The sequence below is a fragment of the Cebus imitator genome, unplaced genomic scaffold (assembly GCF_001604975.1).
Source record: "Cebus imitator isolate Cc_AM_T3 unplaced genomic scaffold, Cebus_imitator-1.0 Scaffold182, whole genome shotgun sequence".
NCBI lineage: Eukaryota > Metazoa > Chordata > Mammalia > Primates > Cebidae > Cebus > Cebus imitator.
In genome coordinates, this window is record NW_016107497.1 from 3,957,025 (window position 1) to 3,976,844 (window position 19,820).

A 19,820-nucleotide genomic window follows, 5' to 3' on the forward strand; every position below is an offset into this window, starting at 1 on the left:
AACCTGAAGGATAAACACTATCTGGCTTTGCTACAAGCTAGCCATGGAACAGTAGGTAAGCTGCTTCAACTTTCTATATTCTTGTCTGACACTGAAGGAAGTGGTCTAGCTAGCTTCTATCATCATTCAAACCCCACTAATTTATGAATTTGTGAAATGCATAAAAAGTTCCACGTAACATTTTAAATAACACAATGGGAACCCTGGCTTTGAAACTATAATTAATGTCTTAAGAACATCATAAAAGGTGAGGACCTAGTGTGAAGCCCACTAAGCACATAATGAGAAAGCATGCAGGTGAGGAAAGGCTCATAACCATCATGACTCTGATTTATTTGCCATCTATTCAATAACTCACCTCTGACATTTTGGGCTAGATAATTCTTTGGTGTGGGTGGCCTCCCGTGCATTATGGAATGCTTAGCAGCATCCCTGGCATCTAATCTAGGGATTAGATGTCAATCAGAGATCCCACCACCCTCTACTGTGACAACGAAAAATATCTGCCGGTATTATCAAATGCACCAGATTGGGGGTGGAGGGCACAATCGCCGCTGGTCAAGAACCACTGGTATAGTTAAATGGTATAAGACGAAATATTTATAAATCCACAGGGGCATTTTGATGTGACTAGTTTTTTTCTAAGTATGAAATACCAAGTTTTGGATACATATATATTTTATTTTCAGAAAAAAAATCTAGTCAGTTTCTAATACATCATAGAAATTCAGTAATGTTTTTTTAAAAAACTGAATACTACGGAGAACAATAACTTATCTAGTGGTGCAAGGAAGTATTATTACCACTTGGTGGCAGAAAGTGCCATTATTTAATGTCTGGAAATCCAAGCCTGCAAGACTATTGCATATAAAAGAAAGAAAAATCACCTTGAAGATTGAATAGTATTTAAAGCTCAGGGATTTGGATGTTTATAGATAGAGCCAATGTGTACAGTGCCACAGAGACTGGAATTGGGAAGCTTGTTGTCTATATGCAAAAAGGACTGGATGCAAGCTTTGTTGCTAATACAGATGTAAACACTCTGTCCAATTCCAAATGAACCATTGCCTGCCCTCTTCGTTAATACCTTCTACCATATTTTATGCATTCTTTATTCGTTTTCTTTTTCTTTTCTCTCTCTTTTTTTTTTTTTTTTTTTTTTTTTTTTTTTGAGATGGAGTCTGACTCTGTCACCAGGCTGGAGTGTAGTGGCATCATCTTAGCTCACTGCAATCTCTGCCTCCCAGGTTCAAGTGATTCTCCTGCCTCAGCCTCCCAAGTTGCTGGAATTACAGGCACGCGCCACCACACTCAGCTAATTTTTATATTTTAATAGAGATGGGGTTTCACCATGTTGGACCATGTTGGCCAGGATGGTCTCTATCTCCCGATCTCACAATTCGCTCACCTCAGCCTCCCAAAGTGCTGGGATTACAGGCATGAGCCACCATGCCCAGGCTTGTTTTATTTTTCATTTCCTAATAATTAGTTCAATATTAATATCTCTCATCATGTAGGTTCATTGTAGGATTAGAGTGAGCAACACTAATAACTTGTTTCTAATTCATTCAAACAAGTAATCTTATGTCTTTAAAGTTTCTTATATTGCTGGATATAGGAACAGTTCGGGGAATCTCCTATTTCCTACAAGCATTAAATGTCCTGCAACCAGGAACAGAGCATTGGACTGAAACGGTATCAACAATATATTCAGTCAGCAGTCCAGATAGGAAATGAAGCCGCGTTGTACTATAAACATACTGCTCTGAATCAAGTGGATGTTGATTGAAATTTAGGCTCTGTCACTTGTTTGAAATGGGACTTTAGGCAAATCATTTCACCTCTGTATCCTTAGGATTCTCAGATATACAATAGAGGAAGTAACATTACCTGCCTCTAAGAGTATTGCAGGAATTAAAGAGATGAGGTATAGAGAATATATCGCTTGACATACAGTGGACATTCTATAATTGTCAATACCTATTATTTTATAGAAAGGTAAATATCTACTATGTGGCTTTAGGTCTATTTCATGGTTAACTTTAATCTACACATACCCCTTTACTTATGATGGGGTTATATCCTGATAAATCCTTTGTAAGTTGAAAATACTGTAAACTGAAAATACACTTAATGCACCTAACTACTGAACATCGTAACTTAGCCTAGCCTACCTTAAACATACTCAGGACACTTACCTTAGCTTACAGTTGGCCAAAAGCATCTAGCACAAAGCCTATTTTATATTAATATTATAAAAAATTTGAATCAACATTCAAATTTGAAGCACGGTTTCTACTGAACACATAGTGCTTTCACACCATCATAAAGTTGAAAAATCATTAAGTTGAACTATGGTAAGTCTGGGACTGTCTGTAGTCAATTCATCCTGGAGATATTTTGCCAAGTATTACTTTTTACTGATGTGCCCAAGTCCATGACTAAGTCATTCAGGGAATGAAATATTCCGTGATTCCCACATTCAGATGAGCATTAAAATCTCCTAAGCTCTACTTTGCTGGGTTTAAAAACCTTCCCTAAGATGACAACTGGAATGTGATCTGTTCAGAAGTTGGCAGATAATCAAGAAGTTCAAGAAGTTATCTGGCATTATTAGGTTTACACATGTAATAGACTATGGAAGAGATCAACTTTTAGTTTATGCTATCCTTTCAGACTGTATATCTCAAAAACTAATGCTAGCAACCACCAAAGTCAGTGACCTTTAAAGGATATGATCAAAGATAATGAATAGGTCTTCTTACCTTGTTTCAAAATGTATTTTTATATATAGTTCATCCTACTGATATCTATGGTGCACCTGGAGCAGATGTGACAGCTTCGTTTGTGCAGCTAACTAAATACTTTAAAATTCAAGAGGTCAGAGAGAAGGCCTGAGTGAAATAGAAACTCACTTAGATATAGATGTTATGAAAAAGAGTGAGCAAAAGTCATATGAGTTGGATAAGAACGAACGAACCATAAGCATTTTTCTTAGTATGTATACACTTGACCCAAACCATCTCATTAGCAACGGGCAAAAATTATTTGAAATATAAATGATTGCCTTAAAAAAACATTTTCTCAGGAATACAGTTTAATGTATAGCATAAAACCAAGGCATGTGAAATGTGTCTCAAGATTTGTTCACCACAAGCTCATGTGGCAAGGGAAAATAAATACTTATGTTGATTTAACCCTCCAAGGATCAAATGCCAAGACTAGTTGAAAGTCTGAGATGTATCAAGGATTATACCTATGATAGATAAAGGGAAGTTGGAGCAGGAGAAGACAGAGAAAGCGTCTCCACTGTGAGTCTCTACTCACCTGTGAAAGAGGGACAGGTAAGATGATTGTGTGGGAAAGTCAGTCACTCTCTTGGGGAATGGCATATCTCCATGGCTACCACAATACACAATTACACAAGAGGCTGTCTAGATTGTTAAACTTATTGGAATCAACATTTTATTCCCAACTTCATAATTGAGGTCAGACATCACAGGTTTAGTACTTCTTCTACAGTTTGTTTTAAGCTATGATTAAAATATATATTTTCAGATTTTCTGCCAAGATGGCCAAATAGGAACAGCTCTGGTTAGCAGTTCCCAGCGAGAGTGGTGCAGAAGGCAGGTGATCTCTGCATTTCCAACTGAGGTAACTGGTTCATCTCATTGGAACTCGTTAGACAGTGGGTGCAATGCAAGGAGAACAAGTCGAAGCAGGGTGGGGTGTCGCCTCACCCAGAAAGTGCACGAGGCCAGAGAACTCCCTTTCCTAGCCAAGGGAAGTCATTAGGGACTTTCCCTGACACTCTGGCACAGATTCTGCGCTTTTCCCATAGTCTACACAACCTACAGATGAGGAGATTTCCTCTGGTGCCTACAATACCAGTGTCCCAGGTTTCCAGCACAAAACCGGGCAGCCATTTTAACCACAGCAGTTTTTTTTTTCCTCATACCATAGTGATGCCTGGAACACAAGCAAGACAGAGCCACTCATTCCCCTAAAAAGGGGGGGCTGAAGCCAGGGAGTCAAGTGATCTGGCTCAGTGAGTCCAAACCCCACGAAGACCAGCAAGCCAAGATCTACTGGCTTGAAATTCTCACAACCAGCACAGCAGTCTGAGCTAGACCTGAAATATTCAAGCTCAGTGGAGAGAGGAGTGTCCACCATTGCTGAGGCTGAGGCAGGCAGTTTTAACCTCGCCTATGTAAACATAGTTGGTGGGAACTTTACACAGCAACTGGCCAGAGCCCATGGCAGCTCAGTGAGGCCCCTGAAGGCAGACTGTGTCACTGGGTTCCCCTTTTGCTGGCCAAGACATCTCTGAATAAAGGCAACAGCCTGTCAGGGACTTACAAATACAGCCCCCATCTTCCTGGGACAGAGCACCTGGGAAAAGGGGCAGTTCTACATTCCTCTTCAGCAGACTTAAACATCCCTGCCTAGCAGCTCTGAAGGAAGCAACAGATATTCCAGCACAGCACTTGAGCTCTGATAAGGGACAGACTGCCTTCTCAAGTGGCTCTATGACCCCTGTGTATCCTAACTGGGAGACACCTCCCAGCAGGGGCTGACAGACACCTCATACAGGAAAGCTATGGCTGGCATCTGGCAGGTAACCTTCTGGGAAGAAGATACCAGAGGAAGGAACAGGTAGAAAGCTTTGCTGTTCTGCAACCCCCACTGGTGATTCTCAGGCAAGTAGGATCTGGAGTGGACCTCCAGCAGAACTGCAGAAGAGGGGCCTGACTGAAGGAAAACTAACAAACAGAAATAGTTTCAACATCAACAGAAAGGACGCCCACTCAGAGATCCCATCCAAAGATCACCAACTTCAAAGACAAAAGGTAGATAAATCCACAAAGATGGGAAGAAACCAGTGCAAAAAGGTTGAAATCTCCAAAAACCAGAATGCCTCTTCTCCTCCAAGGGATCACAGCTCTTCATCAGCAACGGAACATAACTGGACAGAGAAAGAATGAGTCTGAGAAACTGACAGAAGCAGGCTTCAAAATGTGGGTAATAACAGACTTCTCTGAGCTAAGGAGTATGGTCTAACCCAATGCAAGAAACCTAAGAACATTGAAAAAAGGTTAGACGAAATGCTAACTAGAATAACCAGCTTGGAGAAGAACATAAATAACTTGATGGAGCTGAAAAACACAGCACAAGAATTTTGTGAAGCATACACACCTTTCAACAACCAAATCAGTCAAGCAAAAGAAAGGATATCAGAGATTGAAGATCAACTCAATAAAATAAAACAAGAAGGCAAGATAAGAGAAAAGAGAGTAAAAAGAAATGAACAAAGCCTCCAGGAAATGTAAATCTATGTTTGATTGGTGTACCTGAAAATGACGGGGAGAATGAAACCAAGTTGGATAACACTCTTCAGCATATCAACCAGAACTTCCCCAACCTGGCAAGGCAGGCCAACATTCAAATTCCAGAAATACAGAGACCACCACAGGGACATTCCTCAAGAAGAGCAACCTCAAGACAAGTAATCATCAGATTCACCTGGGTTGAAATGCAGGAAAAAACTGCTAAGGGCAGCCAGAGAGAAAGGGCGGGTTACCCACAAAGGGAAGCCCATCAGACTCACAGTGGATCTCTTGGCAGAAACTCTACAGACTAGAAGGGAGTGGGAGACAATATTCAACATCCTTAAAAGAATTTACAACCCAAAATTTCTTATCCAGCTAAAATAAACTTCATACGTGAAGGAAAAAGAAAATCCTTATGGACAAGCAACTGCTGAGAGATTCTTTCACCACCTGGCCTGCCTTACAAGAGCTACTGAAGGAAGCACTAAACATGGAAAGGAACAACCTGTACCAGCCACTGCAAAAAACATACCAAACTGTAAAGACCATTGACACTATGAAGAAGCTGCATCGACTAACAGGCAAAACAACCAGCTAGCATCAAAATGGCGGACTCAAACTCACACATAACAATATTAACCTCAAATGTAAATGGGCTAAATGCCCCAACCAAAAGACACAGTCTGGCAAATTAGGTAAGGAGTCAAGATTTACTGGTGTGCTTTCTTCAGGAGACCCATCTCGCGTGCAATGACATACCTAGACTCAAAACAACAGGATGGAGGAAGGTTTACCAAACAAATAGAGAGCAAAAAAAGCAGGGGTTGCAATCCTAGGCTCTGATAAAACAGATTTTAAACCAACAAAGATCAAAATAGACAAAGAAGGGCATTACATACATAATGGTAAAGGATCAATGTAACCAGAAGAGTTAACTATCTTAACTATATATGCACCCAATATAGGAGCACCTAGATATATAAAGCAAGTTCTTAATGACCTGCAAAGAGACTTAGACTCCCACACAATAACAGTGGGAGATTTTAATACCCAATTGTCAATATTAGACAGATCAACAAGACAGAAAATTACAAGGAGAGCCAGGACTTGAACTCAAATTGGACCAAGTGGACCTAAAAGACATCTATGGAACTCTCCACCCCATATCCACAGAATATACATTTGTAGCACCACATCACATTTATTCTAAAATTGACCACATAATTGGAAGTAAATCACTACTCAGCAAATGCAAAAGAATGGAAATCATAACAAACAGCCTCTCAAACCACAGTGCAATCAAATTAGAACTCAGGATTAAGAAACTCACTCAGAACCACACAACTTCATGGAAACGGAACAATGTGCTCCTGAATCACTATTAGATAAATAACGAAATGAAAGCAGCAATAAAGATGTTCTTTGAGACCAATGAAAATGAAGATACAACATACCAGAATCTCTGGGAAACATTTAAAGCATTATCTACGTGGAAATTTATAGCACTAAATGTCCACCACAGAAATCAGGAAAGATCTAAAATCAACACCCTAGTGTCACGATTCAAAGAACTAGAGGAGCAATATCAAACAAATTCAAAAGCTAGCCAAAGACAAGAAATAACTCAGATCAGAGCAGAACTGAAGGAGATAGAGACACAAAAAAACCCTTCAGACCATTAATGAATCCAAGAGCTGTTTTTTTTTGGAAACTATCAACAAAATAGATACACCACTAGCCAAAGTAGTAAACAATAAAAGAGAGAAGTATCAAATAGATGCAATAAAAAATGATAAAGGGGATATCACCACCAATGGCACAGAAATACAGACTACAATCAGAGAATGCTACAAACACCTATATGCAAATAAACCAGTAAATCTAGAAGAATTGGATAAGTTCCTAGACACTTACACCTTCCCAAGACTAAACCAGGAAGAAGTCAAATCCTTGAATAGACCAATAACAAGGCCCAAAATTGAGGCAGCAATTAATAAGCTACAAACCAGAAAAAGTCCAGGACCAGACAGTTTCACAGCCGAATTCTACCAGAGGTACAAAGAGAGCTGGTACCATTCCTTCTGAAACTATTCCAAACAGTACAAAAAGAGGGAATCTTCCCTAACTCATTTCAGGAGACCAACATCATCCTGATACCAAAACCAGACAAAGACACAACTAAACAAGAAAATTTTAGGTCAATATCCATGAAGAACATTGATGCAAAAATCCTCAATAAAATACTGGCAAACTGAATCCAGCAGTACATCAAAAAGCTTATCCATCACAATCAACTTGGCTTCATCAACATATGCAAATCTATAAACGTAATCCATCACATAAACAGAACCAAAGACAAAAACCACATAATTAATAGATGCAGAGAAGGACTTCAACAAAATTCAACAGCCCTTTATGCTAAAAACTCTCAATAAACTAGGTATTAATGGAATGTATCTCAAAATAATGAGCTATTTATGACCAACCCACAGCCAATATCATAATGAATGGGCAAAAACTGGAAGCATTCCCTTTGAAAACTGGCACAAGACAAGAATGCCCTCTTTCACCACTCCTATTCAACAGAGTATTAGAAGTTCTGGCCAGGTCAATTAGGCAAGAGAAATAAATAAAAGGTATTCAATTAGGGAAAGAGGAAGTCAAATTGTCTCTATTTGCAGATGACAAGATTGTATATTTAGAAGACCCCATCGTATTAGCCCAAAATCTCCTTAAGCTGATAAGCAACTTCACCAAAGTCTCAGGATACGAAATCAATGTGCAAAAATCGCAAGCATTCCTATACAGCAATAATAGAGAGCCAAATCATGAGTGAACTCCCATTCACAATTGCTACAAAGAGAATACAATACCTAGGAATACAATTAACAAGGGATATGAAAAACCTCTTCAAGGAGAACTATAAACCACTGCTCAAGGAAACAACAGATGGAAAATATTCCATGCTCATGCTTAGGAAGAAGTAATATCATGAAAATGGCCATACTGCCCAAGGTAATTTACAGATTCAATACTATTCCCATCAAGCTACCATTGCCTTTTTTCACAGAATTGGAAAAAAACACATTAAACTTCATATGGAACCAAAAAACAGCCTGCATAACTAAGACAATCCTAAGCAAAACAAACAAAAACGCTGGAGGCATCATGCTGCCTGACTTCAAACTATACTACAAGGCTACAGTAATCAAAACAGCATGGTACTGGTACCAAAACAGAGATAGATGAATGGAACAGAACAGAAGCCTCACAAATAATGCCACACATCTACAACCATCTGGTCTTTGACAAACCTGACAAAAACAAGCAATAGAGAAATCATTCCATATTCAATAAATGGTGTGGGAAAATTGGCTAGTCATATGCAAAAAGCTGAAACTGGATTAACTCCAGATGGATTAAAGATTTAAACATAAGAACTAACACCATAAAAATCCTAGAAGAAAACCTAGGCAATATCATTCAGGACATAGGCATGGGCAAGGACTTCATGGCTAAAACACCAAAAGCAATGACAACAAAAGCCAAAATAGACAAATCTGATCTAATTAAACTCAAAAGCCTCTGCACAGCAAAAGAAACTATCATTGGAGTGAACTGGCAACCAACAGAATGGGAAAAAATTTTTGCAATCTACCCATCTGACAAAGGGCTAATATCCAGAATCTACAAAGAACTTAAACAAATTTACAAGAAAAAATAACCCCATCAAAAAGTGGGTGAAGAATATGAACAGACACATCTCAAAAGAGGACATTTATGCAGCCAACAAACATTTGAAGAAAAGCTCATCATTGGTCATTAGAGAAATGGAAATCAAAGCCACACTGAGATACCATCTCACGTCAGTTAGAATGGTGATCATTAAAAAATCAGAAGACAACAGATGCTGGAGAGGATATGGAGACATAGGATCGCTTTTACACTGTTGGTGGGAGTGTAAATTAGTTCAACCACTGTGGAACACAGTGTGGCAATTTCTCAAGGATGGAGAACTAGAAATACTGTTTGACCCAGCAATCCCATTACTGGGTACATACCCAATGGATTTATAAATCATTCTATTATAAAGACACATGCAGATGTATTTTTATTGCAGCACTGTTCACAGTAGCAAAGACTTGGAACCAACGCAAATGCCCATCAATGATAGACTGGATAAATAAAATGTGGCACATATACACCATGGCATGTTATGCAGCCATAAAAAAGGATGAGTTCATCTCCTCTGCAGGGACATGGATGAAGCTGGAAACCATTGTTCTCAGCAAACTGACAAAAGAAAACCAAACACCGCATGTTCTCACTCATAAGTAGGTGTTGAACAATAAGAACACATGGACACAGGGAGGGGAACATTACACACTGGGGCTTGTCGGGGGTAGGGGGCTAGGGGAGGGATATTATTAGGATAAATACCTAATGTAGATGATGTGTTGATGGGTGCAGCAAACCACCCTGGCACATGTATACCTATGTAAAAACCTGCATGTGCTGCACATGTACCCCAGAACTTAAAGCATAATTAAAAAAACAAAAAAATACATATTATGAAAAGTGTAACTCTCATTTTAAATATATAATATACATTTTACTGATGTAAAATTTTTAATTTTCCACATTTTTAGAGAAGCTACAGGGAAAATAAAATTATTTGATTTGACAGACACCATAGTTTCTATCATAAAGAAAAAAGACATTTTGGTTCTATTTGAATTTTCTCCTATCTGCCTAGTGACTTATTATACATCCTTCATGCTTTCAGCATGAGTATTTTCATACTAGAAAAATGTAAGATCCAATTTACAATGACCTATTATTGCAAAAAATTTATTGACATTTAGAACCAAATAACAAAAAGAGCCATTTCTTTATGAGACATTACATTTGCATAGGTAATAAATATTTTAGGATTCGTGGGCCATATATGGCCTCTCTCACATATCCTTCATTTTTTCACAACTTTTTAGAAATGTAATTTTTAAAAATCTCTCTCAGTCTGAACAAAAACAGGCTCAAGACTGAATGTGGCCTGAGGGTTATGATTTGTTGACCCCTACACTAGCCTCCTAACTACTAAACTATCTTTCTAGAGTGAAATGACTTTGGAGCTCTGTTATATAACTTATTTTCCATGTCTTAAATTTCCCTTATTGCAATCATTTTTAAATGCAATCTAGATTCGCATGGAAAGGCAAGACAAACGTAACTTGTCTGAACAGCAAGAATGTGCCAATTTGCAATGACCCTAATCTGCTGACTCTCTTGGATGACCAGGGATGATTTCTACTTGCCTTCTTGCTGTCTTACTCTCAACCCACGTGGCCCCATCACTATGGCTGTGCCCCAGACTGTGGCAGGGCTCACAGAATTCATGCATAAGTCTCTCACCCACATGCTACCTCCAACTGCAGCCCTTCCTACCTGTGAAACTGTTCTTTGGAAGCTCCTCCCAGTCAAATTTCCTAATCTTACTAGGGCTAATAGTTTAGTGTTTCCCTTACTTAAAGCTCTCCTTTTTGTTCTGATTTGTAATAGGTAATTATTGACATGCTAGTGGAAGCGATGGTTAGAAAGGAGGCTGGGTGGCTGGATATCAGACAGGCCGTAAAAGGATTCCTATGTTGTTGGGGGAGGTAACATAACCAGCTTAAAACACACACACAAAAGCAGTCTCCCTCCTTGGCATTTGGGTTCCATGGGATGGCCATGTAGCATAGTTCTGGTCAATGAGATATAACAACAGAAATTTTTGGGAGAGTCTTCTGAGCGTGGTGGCAGATTAAGCTAGCATGCCCTACGTTTCCTTTGCCCTTACTCCTAACATGCCTGAAAAGTGGCTACAGTAGCAGAAGGAAAAGCTATCCTCTTACACCTGACTGTGAAAAAAATCCAAGAGAATCACAGAAACCCACGCCTGACAACAGGCACATACTGTCTAAATCTGGAGAGTTAAATGAGGCAGGGAAGAAACAACTGTTTTGTTTAAACCGCATGATTTGGATTTTATATTACTATGTGTAATTGAATGTAAGTCCTACCTGATACCTTGCCCTTTTCCTAATTCATTCATTTATCCCTTTTAGCAACAAGCATTTATTGTGCCCTTACTATGTGCATCCCACAAAAAATGAAACATGTCCTCATTGTTGAGGATTTCGCGACTCCCAGCGAAGGAACTGACAGATCTCTAGAACACATCATTCACTATAAACGGTGTCTACCACAATAGCCATTAAGGTCCCACAGTGCCTTTTTCCATCACTTCTTGATTACTGACAAATTAGGAGGCATTGGGGACCACGTGTGCTCTCTACCTGAGCTGCAGAAAGTGAAGTTAATCATATCCTCCGTCAGGTTCTTGACAGATTCATCTCTTCATATTCTCCCCTCTGTATGACTAGTCCTATATTCCATCACCATACGTATGTGCTTAATATATGTCTTAAATATACATATAATTCTTTTTTGCTTATCAAGTTATAGGCTTACTTCCACCTCTCAGTAACGGAATTTTTGAGAATTGTTAAAATAGTTGAATTCTTTAATGTGTCTGTTCTCTACTTCTTAAAACTGCTTCTGAATATCTGTCCCTTTCTCTGAAAAGACAAACCTGCTCATATGCATGATTTCATATTTTCAAATATTAGCTTACCTGTTTTTTGTCAAGCGATAATTTTGAAAGGTCTTCACGACTTCCTAAAACTCCAAGTTTCTTTTCTTCATGTATCTTTTAAAGACAGAACGTGTAATGAGTATAACTGCAGAACCAGTTTCACTCTTCATTCCGTATTTTAAAAGCCATCTGGTCTAATTCCCCAACAAGTTTAATGAAAGGAACATATTCTTACTGGGTTCTTCCCTTTGGCAAGTGCTGGGACGTTTCCTTTGGACTCTGAATTCCCTCAAGCTGCAATTCTAACCAGACCTGTAAACCACTAATTTAATTACATAAAAGAAAGAAGGGGAATTTTTTGCCACTGAGTTCTATAAGTTATATTTCTGGAACAATGTCATAGATGGTATATGTTTCCAAAGTTTCTGCACAAATTAATCATAACTACATTTAAAGAAAGCTTTAAAATTCTGAAAGTACTTTTATATGCTTATTTGATCATCAGGATGTAGATATAATTTTTTCACATATGACAGATGAGGAAACTAGAACTCAGAGAATGTGTTATTTACTTGAGAACTCTAAATAGTAAATTGCAAACAAACAGTGCAAGAATTGCAACATTCATTTTACTTAATGATAGAATCTTATTGTTCCAAGGAAACTTTATAGTCATTTGGCCCAGTTACCCATGCAGTGTAAGAAGGAAAAATCTTCAATAAATTCCCACTGTCAGCCACCTGGCATTTATTGACTGCCTACAATGGTGGGAAGCTCACTACTTCTAAAGGCAGCCCACTCTTCTGTTGGGCAGATTTTCTTGTTAAAAGTTTGTTCTTAGACCGAATTAAAATTTAACTACTTGAATTTTTTGCCCATTGCTTCTCTTCCCATTTTGGAAAAACAAGTGTACTTCCTAATTAAAGATGGAAATTATAAAGACATTTTTGGTCATCTTCAATGTTCCTTTTTCAGAAGAAACAGCCAGCTCCCTCAGTTCTCCCTCATATGACACTATATCCATATGTGTCCCATTCTGGTCCTCCTCCTCTAGATGCAACCGGTATCTCAGTGCTCCTTCTGAGTATAGTGGTCTGTGCTCAGCAGGGAGCTTTGCACAGCATAATTGCTCACTTTCCCCCTCCAGTTAGATACAAATTCCACATGTTCTCTAAACATATCTGAACATGTTGTGATGGCCCCACTGCCTCATCTAAGCACTAAATCTTTTCATGGTTTTTTAAAGACTTCATCACCTTGTGGGATTATTGTTTTCAATCAATGTCCTGAGCGCTTTCTTTCTTGAACTGCTCATTGCCAAGCCTGGTCTCCCAAATTGCATGAGAGCAACTGATTTCTGAACTTTTCATTGTGGAGGGTATCTAAGAGTTCATCAAGTTGCCCCCCAGGCATAACTAGCTGCTGATACTTTACTTGGCTCTATAAATTGAAAGAGAAGGTAGGGAGATGAAGCCACAACAGCAAAAAAGCAGCCCAGCACAGCTCTTCTCTCAGTACTCACTCCACATAACACAACACATTATTTTAGTTATACTTCATGAATTTTTCTTATATTCTTTTAAGTAGGAAACGTTCAGTGTGCTCATGTTAAACAGACAGAAACCAAAGGACTGTACTGTGTGAAGTGGCTGCATGTGGGATAGATGGACTGCTTCTTTTTAAAGGGATCAGGAACTTTTAGAGCATCAGGAACTGCTTCTTTTTAAAGGGATGTGGCACAGTGGTTACAGTAGTCACGAATGGACATGTCATCAGGAACTGCTGCTTTTTAAAGGGATGTGGCATAGTGGTTACAGTAGTCACAGCATTTAAGAATACAACTAAAAATTATCAAGTGAAGTTACCTTGTTCATCTCTGCATCTTCCTGGAAATCTTTTTTGTGACTCTGGAACAGCTCAGAAATCCATTTTTTAAGCTTCAGTAGGAGATAGAACAGGGACTTTGGACTTGGCACCAGATTGAAGGGAACAGGAAGTGTTCTCCCCTCCTCAAAGTAGGAAAACCAGAGTTTGGCCCTTGCAAATTTCCACTCCACATCAGCGTCATCCTACACAAATACACATGGCAGTTCAGGAAGGAAATGCATAAACAGAATTACTGGGAGGCTTTTAACATTGTGTGGCTAGATGGAGAACAATGCCTACAAACACTCTCAGACCCCAGCGATGGTTCCAAGATTTTTTCAAAATGTTAACATTCTATTCACACACTCTTTCTTAACTTTGTCTAAAATTTTGACAGTCTTACAGGACTATGAATCTCCAAGTTCACATGTGTTTATAAATATCTGATAGATATAAATCTATTTTCCTACTTTCTGAAAAACAGCAAGAAAAATTATTCTCTCTTTTATCCTGCAATATACCACTCAGTTATTTGGGACACAGATCAAGATTTCTGGAATAAAAATTCCTACTATTAATCTCAACTTGAGAAAAGGTTAATTTTGAATATCACTCAGAAAAGACTTGAAGAATAATGGTATTCATAAACAATTTTTTGAATAAAATATAAACTCATGCTGATATAGTATTTCTAAAATTTTTTATTAAATGAATAACAAATCAGCATTTCTGCTTCTTATGCCTTACTGCCCCACTATACCTTATTGATATTACATTTGGAAGCAAAGATCAAACGAGTATATAAAACAGGAAATGAATGAAGGGGGAACAGCAGCCCATAGTCTCATCCTCATTGCTGAGTTAGTTCTTAGAATAGTTAAAACAAGAAGGCACAAATGATAAAATGTATTGAGATTATACCTCAATTTCCTGGAATGAACTGTTGATCATGGCAATTAACATATTTAGCAAAACAATGACCATTGTAACATTATAAACTCCATAAAGAACATAACCAATGTTTTCAATGAATTTGTGGTTATAGTTGATGACCACTGATTTCACTTCGGAAAGTCCAAATATAGCCCAGAACAGCGTCTTAAAACTCTCTTCAACTCTGGGAAAAAATAAAAGAAATAAGAAAGTATAAATAAATAACAATAGTACCATAATAAAAGTGAGCCGGTTTAGTGTCTTTACAAATTAGTGAGAATTTATTTAAAATATTCTTCATTTCTCTGAAGCTGACTTTTATTTTCTATAAAATGGTCACAATAGGATTGTTGCAAGGATGGGATAATATTGTGCATATGAAGTACACAATCACAGCTCAATATCTAAATACATAATAAGCACCCAATAAATGCTATGAACATAATTTCGTAACCACAGATATGAACACTTAATCCATAGTTTTGGGAATGGAATTGTTAAATGTACTACTTAAAAATAATATAATTTGTTAGAATCATTTTAAGTTTACTGCTAATCTATACTTTTATGTGTATCCAATAAATAATAATCATATACATCTTAATGGAAAATATGACAATATAAACAGTGTTACCAAAATCACTGACACATCGTAGGTAGGAATTTCAATGCTTTAGGCATAATTATTGACCAAAGCTAAGCCAATTTGCTTAACTCACGTGGTTTCATTTCCCTGGCAAACTGTATTTTAGAGAAATATGGAAAACGGTAGGCTTATGTTTCAGTTGTTACTTCTCATTGTAACACTGAAGACCTAATATTTTAATAATCTATCCCAAACATACTTTATAAAAAAGCACACTTCCACATTGAACATAAGTCAAAACTCATCACTGTTGGTAAGTCAGATCTATTCAGTGATAAGATCTGAGAAATTCAATTAGGAAAGCAGCTGTTTTCATAGTTACTGTCCCCTGGAGTACCACAGGCAGGAGGGCAAGGGAGTTCAGAGTAACAGACCCTAGAAGGAGCAAGCAAAGGTTACACCCTGGCTGTTCCACATCCCACTTTGGAATATTCAGCAAATTACTTAATTTTTGTGAATTTCAGTTTCTTCTTAGTGAAACAGAGGTAATAAAGGGAGGCATGCAAGGTATTTATTGGCTCTAAAAATGTTATCATTATTTAATATTAGAAAGGTTCCTACATTTTAGAGCCCCTCCAACTCATTTTTAAAACCCCCTCTCATTTTGCAAAAGAGGAATTAGACATGAAATCTTTACCAAAACATTATTTATCCCATGGACTTAAAAAAACACTATTAAACTAGTATTTATTTAATTTGCAACAACTATCATCAAAACATCTGAGATTACATACGTTGTGAAGGCTTCATTTTGTTTTGCACCAATGTAGTAGGAGTAGAGGTTGAACATTCCAATCATAAAGGCCACAAACACCATAATGAATATGACCATGAACTTGAAGATGTCTTTGACTGTTCTTCCAAGTGAGATCTGCAGAGGTCCAAAGCTTTCGTTTGCTGGTAAAATATAAGCTATCCTAGAGAAACTTAAAACTACAGCAATTGCGTAAAGACCTTCAGATATTATTTGAGGATCAGAGGGGTCCCACTTTATCCTGGCTAGGAAAAAGCAAAGACAAAGACGTGTGAGTTTTTTTATTTAGGTAACTTCTTTTTTTGAGAAAAAAATATATTAGAATCCAGTTTTCATATACATATATATATATGTATATATATTTTTTATATTGCGTTTTAGGTTTTGGGGTTTATGTGAAGAACATGCAGGATTGTTGTATAGGCACATAAATGGCAATGTGGTTTGCTGCCTTCCTCCCCATCACCTATATTTGGCATTTCTCCCCATGTTATCCCTCCCCAACTCCCCACCCCTCACTGTCCCTCCCCAAGTTCCCCTGCACAGACCCCAGTGTGTGATGCTCTAGTTTTCGAATGGAAATCTCCCATCTTAAAGGGCTTCTTAAACTAAGAAGCTCAAACATAGCAGATGCTTATTAAGAACATGACTCTCCTGGTTTTGCCGGCAATTTCCCATAAGGGGATAGCATAATAGTTAAGAGTTCAGACTAGAAACTCAGTATCTGTAAAAATTCATGTATTTATATTTATACACACACACACACACACACACACACACAAAACTGAAAGAAGTTACGCAAACTACTTCTCTTAGTTTTGTTTCTCCATTTTTGAAAATGAGGTAATATCCCTTCTAACTCTCTTATCTTCGTGAGAATTCAATAAGTCAACTTATGTTCAGTGTTTAGCAAGTGCCTGGCACTTAATAAATGGTAGCATTTATTATTCAGTCTTAAACTATAATTACACTATAATATAATTTTTGGCTTGTAGCATATTTGTGGTCATTTAAATTTATTAGGAGTAACTTTTATTGGTCACTTTTAAAAACAAGTCTATTTTTACTATAAAATGTAGCAATTACTCACTTAAGAATTTTTCTGGCATTATTACATTAAGTCATCAAAAATGCAATTAAGAAACCATTATGAAGAAAAACACAAAACTGTGTGTAAGAAAGGGGAAAAACATAATTACAAATTTGTATTTGTTTATTTGCTGAGAAGTGGAATTAGGAAAAGATAACAAGAAACCAGTAAATGCAGTTTTATTTTTATAGTGCTTTGAATGCAAGAATTATCTAATAGACAGCTTTGAATTTTTAAAATCAAGTTTACTTTTAAGAATCTTAATATTAAACATTAAAACATTAAATACTAATAATGGAGACCTTATGTGATATTACTAATAAACTCATAAGTGAATGTTAACTAATTTCTTATCAGAGGGTTTGAAAAAGAATTCAAAGAAAATATATTTTTTCTATCCAGGTTTCTATGAGGTGGTAGTCTTCTTAAGTAAATACCTGAACCAAATTCCATACCTTAATCACTTTCTTCCTGGAAAGCTGGAATGACTTATCTGATGGCTAAATTGGGATGAATAACTGAGCATGGCTGGTTAGGTGTTACCTTTTCTCTCTTGGAAATTCTCCTCTGGTCCTCTATGGAAGATCTCACTCCATAGGGCACTTGCTGCCATCCTCTTTTTGTGGGGAGGACTGCCCTGGTCCATTGCTATCTAGAAATTGGAGGATATGTCTGCCTAATTCTGGGGTTCAGTATTACTGAACCCATTAGCTAATAGACTCAGGCCTATGTCATCCATCCTGGATTTTATCAGTGTAAGCGGTGATGATTTGGCCTCCATATTAATTCCTTGTTTTATTTCTCCACTAATTCAAAGCCTGGTTGGGAAATAGTAGTGTTATTGATGGGGGGCCCTCAGAGATCCCAACAATTCCTTTGCTTTCAAGTACTTTTTATATATCTTAAATGAACATGGTACTCAAATGTGAACTTTTTTTTGTATATATTTATGGGGCACAACTTGGTGTTTTCATAAATGTCTGTATACATTGTACAAAGATTAAGTCAAGCAAATTAACATATTCTTCACCTCACATGTTTACTTTTTTGTGGTGAGAACATTTAAAATTTACTCTCTTAGCAATTTTCAAGTATACAGTACATTATTAACTCCAGCCACCATGTTGTATATCTCCAGAACTTATTAATCCTAACTGTGTACCCTTTGTAAACTCTGTACCTTTGACCAACATCTCTCCATTTTATGCCCCTTACCCCACCCCTGACAACCACCATTACCTTCTACCTCTTTGAGTTTGGCTTTTTTTTAGATTCCATAAATAAATAAGATCATATACCTTTTGTTTTTCTGTGTCTAGCTAATTTCACCCAGCATAATGTCTTCCAAGTTCATTTATGTTGTTACAAATGACAAGATTTTCTTCTTTTAAAAGGTAGAATAGTATTCCATTGACTATATATATATCTCTGTGTATGTGTGTGTGTACACACACAGAGAGAGATATAGACAGATGGATAAAATGTGAACTATTTTTAATTAAAAAGGGGGGGAAATAAATTCAGGACATAATACAGGTATTCTCAATGAAGTTTGGTAATTAGCCAATTGATCTAAGAGGTAAAGAGAGATGAGTCTTGTGATTAAGAGAGCTTTCCAGGGAGTAGAAAAATCAAAGGAAAAAGCAGAAAGCATATTTCTCACATATAGATACTCATTCTTCAGATACAGATGTTGGAAACTAACAACCAATTTTATAAGAATTGGGCAGTAACCAAACTACTATTGACATCTGTTTCACAAGAAAATTCTGTACTTTTACTAATTTACATTGACTGTTTACTGTAAACTCACCCAAATTGTAGTATTTCACATTGTCTCCCAGTGTTACTTTTGTCAAGTCCTTCAAGGTATCATTTGCATCGACGATGCTCTGGGCTTTGGAAGCATGCCAGAATGCCATGAATCTTGCAATGAATGATGCTGCAAAAATCGCTAACATACCAAAGTCAAGCATATTCCACAACTCAAACAAATATTCCTTGGGGCCTTGAGTCCAAATTTCTTTACATTCAGCCCATATCATGCCTGCAGCAGAAAGGGGTTAAAATATCAATTCAACCGCATTCAGTCTTAGCTGTTCTATAAAAAAAATATATATGTCTGAAAGGTCTCAGGCTGACATTACAAAACCCTTCAAAATTTGTCCCCAACCTACCATCCCACCATAATCCCCAAATCCTCACAAATATCATAGTCTAGAAATATCAGTGCATACCTCAAAGCAATTTGACAAAGTTCACTGAACACCTTAAAAATAACAAACATCCTGCTGATCAATTAATTCCACATGTAAAAATATATTTAAAAGATGTTTATTATAGGAGACCTTATAATAACCCCACACACTCAAAATGGAAGTAAAATGGAAGTGGAACTTCCACAGATGGAATATTATGCAGCCATTTAATATGATATTTTATTAATTACCATGGGACAGTGACCATGAGAATGTGCCTCAGTGACATACAATTATAGGAATTTGATTGATCACAGGCCTCACCTACTGCCTTTTGAAAACCATGGCCACTTTTGTTCAAAGCCG

The 19,820-nt window shown here is 37.3% G+C and overlaps 1 protein-coding gene across 1 annotated transcript in view; it reads right to left on the reverse strand.

The window, feature by feature from the left end:
* The window catches only part of TRPC6 (transient receptor potential cation channel subfamily C member 6), a 135,603-nt gene that overhangs the window by 5,171 nt on the left and 110,612 nt on the right, over nucleotides 1-19,820 (reverse strand). Inside the window, exons 6-10 of the mRNA XM_017545922.2 lie at nucleotides 19,070-19,303; nucleotides 16,147-16,411; nucleotides 14,755-14,950; nucleotides 13,833-14,036; nucleotides 12,007-12,081 (exon numbers count right to left, since the gene is read on the reverse strand). Coding sequence (XP_017401411.1) covers nucleotides 12,007-12,081; nucleotides 13,833-14,036; nucleotides 14,755-14,950; nucleotides 16,147-16,411; nucleotides 19,070-19,303 — 974 coding nt within the window. The remainder of the gene's footprint in view (nucleotides 1-12,006; nucleotides 12,082-13,832; nucleotides 14,037-14,754; nucleotides 14,951-16,146; nucleotides 16,412-19,069; nucleotides 19,304-19,820) is intronic.